This window comes from Salvelinus sp. IW2-2015, linkage group LG4q.2 (assembly GCF_002910315.2).
Source record: "Salvelinus sp. IW2-2015 linkage group LG4q.2, ASM291031v2, whole genome shotgun sequence".
In the NCBI taxonomy this organism is placed as follows: domain Eukaryota; kingdom Metazoa; phylum Chordata; class Actinopteri; order Salmoniformes; family Salmonidae; genus Salvelinus; species Salvelinus sp. IW2-2015.
The window spans coordinates 25,653,997-25,655,843 of NC_036843.1; the positions used below are offsets into that span (position 1 = coordinate 25,653,997).

General features: G+C 42.5%; 1 protein-coding gene across 1 annotated transcript in view; it reads right to left on the reverse strand.

The window, feature by feature from the left end:
* The window catches only part of LOC111963071 (otoferlin-like), a 52,453-nt gene that overhangs the window by 39,040 nt on the left and 11,566 nt on the right, over nt 1–1,847 (reverse strand). The window contains exon 11 of the mRNA XM_070443306.1: nt 310–418. Coding sequence (XP_070299407.1) covers nt 310–418 — 109 coding nt within the window. The remainder of the gene's footprint in view (nt 1–309; nt 419–1,847) is intronic.

Sequence of the window (1,847 nt, forward strand, 5' to 3'; positions counted from 1 at the left end):
ACCCAGATTGAGCCTAGTAATGGATAAAAAATAATTGTCAATGGAGAATCTTCATTGAGGGATGGTTTCTTAGGTACGGATTGAGGCTATTCCTAGATTAWCAACCCAGGACTAGTTTTACAGTAACTGTCCAGCGTAAATCTCACTTTTAAAAGTTTATATTCTATTAACTCATACCTAAATAATGTTGACTCATCCTAAAACACTTCAAAACCCCAGCTCAAACAGACCGTTTCAAAAATGCTTGCTATTTCCTCATAAAGGATGATGTCATGTTGGCTCATTGGCTGAGCTATTGAMGCTACAAACCTATTGTAACCTCGAAGCAGATTGGTTTGTCCCCGATCTTCCTGTCAATCATGGTGGCCTCCAGGAACGCCCCGAAGAGGAAGAACTCCTCCACTTTCCCTGTGGCGCTCTGGATGGAGAGARACACAAACATTAACATGGAAATACATTATAACAGGAATAATCCCCCCCCACTTTCACAGTGGCATTCTGGAGGGATGGAGACACAAAGATTATTATGGAAACTGTCATATGTGATAACTAGAGGTACATTACATGAATAAAATAATGTGGACACCTGCTCATCGAACATCTCATTTAAAAATCATTATTCCTCCTCCTCCAAACTTTACAGTTGACACTATGCATTGTGACTGGTAACGTTCTCTTGGCACCCACCAAGCCCAGATTCCTCAGTCGGGGTGACAGGTATCCTAGTGGTTAGAGTGTTGGGCCAGTAACTGAAAGGTTGCTAGATCAAAGTGGTTAGAGTGTTGGGCCAGTAACTTCAAATCCCTGAGCTGGCAAGGTAAAAACCTGTTGTTCTGCCCCTGAACAAGGCAGTTAACCCACTGGTCCTAGGCTGTCATTGTAAATAAGAATTTGTTCTTAACTGACTTGCCTAGTTAAATAAAGGTTCAATTAAAAAAATAAATGGTGAAGTGTGATTCATCACTCCAGACTGTGTATCTACTGCTCCAGAGTCCAATGGTGACAAGCTTTACACCACACCAGCTGACACTTGGCATTGTGCATGGTGTTCTTAGGCTTTACCGGGGCAGCTCTAGCAGGGCAGAAATGGGAAATTTGATCAACTGACTTGTTGGAAAGGTGGCATCCTATGACGGTGCCACGTTGAAAGTCACTGAGCTCTTCAGTAAGGCCATTTACTACTAATGTTTGTCTATGGAGATTGCATGGCTTCTGCTCGATTTTATACACGTGTCAGCAACCGGTGTGGATGAAATAACCGAATCCTCTAATTTGAAGGGGTGTCCACATATTTTGTATATATAGTGTATGGCTTGAGAATGCTGTAATGTGGACAATAGGGTGTATGATGTATGAAAATATATGAGAGTATGGTGAGTATTTCCATAATGAGTATGGAAATATGGTGCATGCAGAGTTCTGTTCCAGGACTCTGGCAAAGACCTGTAACGGTTACATAGACGGTCCCTCACTCGATCGGCTCTGTGACTTACATTGTCTGAACACATAAAAGACCTGTATTAATGGAAACAGTCAGTTAATAATGTAGCGTCAGAGATCAGCTAAATAAAGATGATGAATAATTTAGTCAGGTTGCACCGTGATAACCTGTTGTTGTGAGGTGTGAGTCACCGTAGGAGGGTTTGTCTGCTTGAGCACTCACCCAAGGRAGAAAGAAAGAAAGAGAGAAAGAGAGTGTGAGAGAGAGATAGATAAAGACACTCACACAGAGACACAGAGAGACTGAGAGACTGAGAGAGACAGGAGACAGAGAGACAGAGAGACAGAGAGACTGAGAGAGACAGGAGACAGAGACACAGAGACACAGAGACACAGAGACACAGAGA